We start from the raw sequence: 4,245 nt of genomic DNA, 5'->3' as shown, positions 1-4,245 counted from the left end.
TTTTTTTTTTTTTTCCAGCAGGTGCAATAACTCCTTGAACCTGTTAAATGTGAACGGTTTTTAGGCAAATATTTTACTTTAAATCCTCATAATTATTAATAAATGAAGTCATTTATATTTTATTGGTCATTTATTACATTATTATATCAACTTAAGGCCTGTTTAGCTCCTCTACTTTGACCTACTTTATGTTTCTTCGGGATTGTTCTTTTACTTTCACATTTGTTCATAAAGGTTTATTTAATTAAAAAAAATAGATGTGTGACGTAAGCGCGTAACGTCAACAGGAAACGCGATGTAAACAGAGAAGATAACAACACGCTTATCGCTTTTCTGGTGCAGCTGTGTTTTCAGGTTGGTTTGGACGCAGCTGGACTCTTGGTTCGGGTCTTCGGAACCTCTCCTCTGCGTTTCTGAGCTGAGCGGAGCTAACGTGCGCCAGATGGATGACAACAAGGTGAGGAAGCAAATGGCTACGAACGAGAGCTACAGTTAACACGTTCACGTATTTCACCAATTAACGTTTAAACCGGTCGGGTTCGGTTCCGATCGAGTTGGTTACAACTGTGTGGACCTTATGTAGTCAGTTGTTTCGGAGCCTGTGTGCTAGCTGCAGCTAATGTTAGCATCTTACAGCTCAGGCTGTTTACAGGCTAAAACGGGCCCTTGAGTACTTACCAGGACTGGTTATTTTGGTGTTTTTACTCATTTCCAGCCAACACATTATCTTCAAACTGAGAACCTTTGGACACCAATCTGGCTTTTTATAACTCCTGTCTCAAATTTGGACGTAGACTTTTCTGTTTTTATCAGAAAACCGAACATTTGATGCTATAAACGAGACAAACCCTGAGGTAGTGAGTGCTCTGTGTGAGAAGTCAGGCAGCGACCAGTCATTTCATTTCTCTGTTAATCAGTGTTTGGCTTCCTTATTAAATATCCTTCAGTGGTGCCACAGCTTTGGACAGAAACATGCAGGCATCACACTGAGCCTGACACTGCTGAAAACAAGCGACTTGGTTCTGTAAAAGACGCCCTAAACCACGTGACCTTACAGACCACCTGACTTACATTTATTCCCCCACACCTCAGAGGAGGGAGATGCATTTAGATCTTTAAAAGTAGAACAACTACAGTGAAAAAATACTGTGACGGGAGTAAAATGCAGCCATATATATGTAAGTAAAAACAGGCCTCAGAAAATTCATGTCGTACCATGTTTATGATCATTTTAGAAATATTCACAAACATTATTTTGTGATATTTCGTTTGGAAAAAATCTACAATAATGTTTGATTTCCTATAAAACCTCAACAACATGACCTCAGTTGATCCTAATTGTTTATTTGGATAAATAAAAGTTATAGAAATCGTCCATAAAACAAATAATATTTCTAATAAATGTAAAAGCTCACCTGCTGTTGTTTGTTTCAGTCGTATAAACTCTGTTTTCTGTCAGATGGTGGCAGGCAAAGTGAAGAAGCCGGGAAAACGCGGGCGTAAACCTGCAAAGATCGACCTGAAGGCCAAGCTGGAGCGGAGCCGACAGAGCGCCAGAGAGTGCCGGGCCAGAAAGAAGCTGCGCTACCAGTACCTGGAAGAACTGGTGTCCAGCAAGGAGAGAGCCATCTGCGCCCTGCGGGAGGAGCTGGAGATGGTGAGCAGGGCCAAAGGTTTCCTCCTCAGCAAACAACGTTGGGGCCAAATGTTCCCAAACAGCAAAATTCTGCTTCTTGGTCTTAACACTCGAGTTTTAATCTGATCAGTGAGCCGCACCCAAAGCTCAGGCTTTCTTCTGAATGCTGAATCATTTTAATGTCACTTCTGTTTTTATCTGTGAGTGAGCAGGACATCGTTCTCCTTCATGCCTTGGGTTTGTCTCTGCAGTACAAGCAGTGGTGCTCGGCCATGGATCAGGGGAAGATCCCGTCCGAGATCAAAGCTCTGCTGACCGGAGACGAGCAGAAGATGCCTCAAGGCGGCAGCGGCACCAAGACGTCCAAGAACAGCAAGAACAACAGCATCAGCAACGGTCAGAGTTAGAGCGCCGGCGGCCCGTCCTCCTCACAGAGACTTCTTACATTTCAGCTTCTTTCTGCACCTTTTTGTCTCCCGGAGGCCTTCATCAGCAGCAGTGTGACCTGTAAACAACAAGCCGACTCCACAGCTCAACCAGGAGCTGTTCTGAGTTTAAAACCAGGGTCACAGGCGTCGGGTCAGCTGGCCGAAACCGCTTTGAACTGGAGAAAATGAACTCCTTTTAGTTTCCTCATCAGCGATTTAAGAAGATTGAGTCCATGTTGAAGATGTTTATTTGTTCAAATCAAGTTTTTCTCTTAACATGTTTTAATTCACTCTAAATTTCCCACACACGTTAAAAATCTTCTTTAGATCTACGTTTTAACTTCCACGGGTTGAACAGTGGAAGGTGGTCAGAAAGCCATTGATTACAGGTCACATGACTGTCTGATGGGTCTGATCGGCTCGTAAAGAGAAGCCGTTCTCCTGGACTTTGTGATGTATCCACAGTGTGTGTCTGCAGGACGTCCTGTCGTAGCATTAAAGGTTAGAGTCCTGCGGCTGGTCCCGATCAGCTGTTCAGCCTGACATAGTTTTGTATTTTATACGCACTCGAAGCATTTGTGTGTGTTTGTTGTGGGGTGTGTGAACACAAAGATTCCCCTGAATGATCAGCAGAGGTGATTTTGTTTGAATCTTTTTCTCTTTCTTTAGTCAGTGACATGAGAAGTTTGTGCACTTTCTTAAACCTGGCAGAAGCACTTTGTTAAATGATTGTAGAGAATGTTTGTAGCTCCAACTGAACTTGTTACTCAAAGCAAATAAAACATTTAATTAAATATAATTGAAAGTGAGTCTTTTATTCATATTTATTTGATCACCAGTCCAGGAAGATGTTACTGCACATTTTTACACCAAAATGTATGGGAATCAAGCCGTTTTCAAACATGAGACACAATCATAAGAGCTTGAATGAGGGCAACTGGACTGAAAGGCTTCTGAAAGTGGAGATGTTTGCTCATAATGCACAGCAGCACGTTTGGAGGAAACCAAACACAGCATATCAGCACAAACACCTCACACCAGCTGTCAAGCACGGTGGTGGAGGGCTGATGATCTGGGCTGGTTCTGCTGCCACAGGACCTGGGCACCTTGCAGTCATTGAGTCCACCATGAACTCCTCTGGATACCAAAGTGTTCTACAGTCAGATTTGAGGCCGTCTGTCCGACAGCTAAAGCTGGGCTGAAACTGGCTCATCAACAGGACAAAGATCCCAAACACAGCAGATTGTACTTAATGCTGTAAAAGAATGACTCAGAGAAACAGGAAGTTAAGCTGCGTTAAGGTCAGCTCTCTTTGGGTTCAGACAGATTTGGGAACAAATTCTGATGAATACTGTGTAATATCATATATATGGGTTTCAGCAGACATGTCAATATATAAGTTGTGTTGATTCGGTCCGGACAGTTCTGGCTTCTCCAGATTTATATTTCAGCCGTACAGTTGACCTGTTTGTACCTGGTTTCCTCTGCTCACCTGGACCACACCGTCCACTGCCCGGTTCTACCTCTCCAGGCACCTCATGTATAAATTGTGCACATGTACAAAAATGTTACGAACAACAGTTTAATTCAGATTTTTTTCATATCGTTACCGTTTCCTTTACACTTTGTGTCCCATCTGTCTGTCTTTTTAGCGCAATTTTTCCTCTTTCTCATTTGATTTTCCTGAATTTTTAATGTTTTTTCACGTTCTTTTTTTATTCCATCTTTCCATCATTCCAAATTACTGTATATTCCTAAGATCAGCTGTTGTTACAGATAGATAACAGAATAAAATATAAATCAGCTGACAAACATGTAGAAAGCTGAAGTGTAGCAGAGAGGAAGGTGTGGTAGAAACCTTCAGAGGTCTCCATCAGTGGGTTGGGCTGTTGTTTCTGTTGCTTAGAAACAACTTAGCTGATGATGTCACACACAGCGTCAGCAGGTAACTCAGGTGAACTCTCTCAGCAGACAACATGGACAGAAGCTCAGAGCCAGCTGTTCAACATCTGGGCTGCAGTGACATGTCCAGGATTACAGCATCTGTTGTTAACCAGCTCTGTGATCCTCCTCCTTTCCTGTTAGCGCTCTGTCTGCAGTCTCTGTCTGCCCGGATAGTCTTAGAGCTGAGCAGAGAGCTGTTAGAGCTGTTCCTGCAGCCAGGTCTCTGTCTGATATTTC

At 42.9% G+C, this 4,245-nt stretch overlaps 1 protein-coding gene across 1 annotated transcript; it reads left to right on the top strand.

Annotated features, from left to right (window-relative positions):
* The first annotated feature begins 261 nt into the window (after window positions 1–261).
* crebl2 (cAMP responsive element binding protein-like 2) lies at window positions 262–2,863 on the top strand. Its single transcript, XM_075472345.1, has 3 exons — window positions 262–457; window positions 1,460–1,657; window positions 1,888–2,863. Exons 1-3 carry the CDS (start codon window positions 443–445, stop codon window positions 2,041–2,043), a joined length of 369 nt encoding a protein of 122 aa, XP_075328460.1. The 5' UTR covers window positions 262–442; the 3' UTR covers window positions 2,044–2,863.
* Window positions 2,864–4,245: the final 1,382 nt, after the last annotated feature.

The sequence above is a fragment of the Odontesthes bonariensis genome, chromosome 8, assembly GCF_027942865.1.
Source record: "Odontesthes bonariensis isolate fOdoBon6 chromosome 8, fOdoBon6.hap1, whole genome shotgun sequence".
Lineage (NCBI taxonomy): Eukaryota > Metazoa > Chordata > Actinopteri > Atheriniformes > Atherinopsidae > Odontesthes > Odontesthes bonariensis.
Note: the sequence above shows the minus strand (reverse complement) of the source record. Positions and strands in the feature narration are given on the sequence as shown.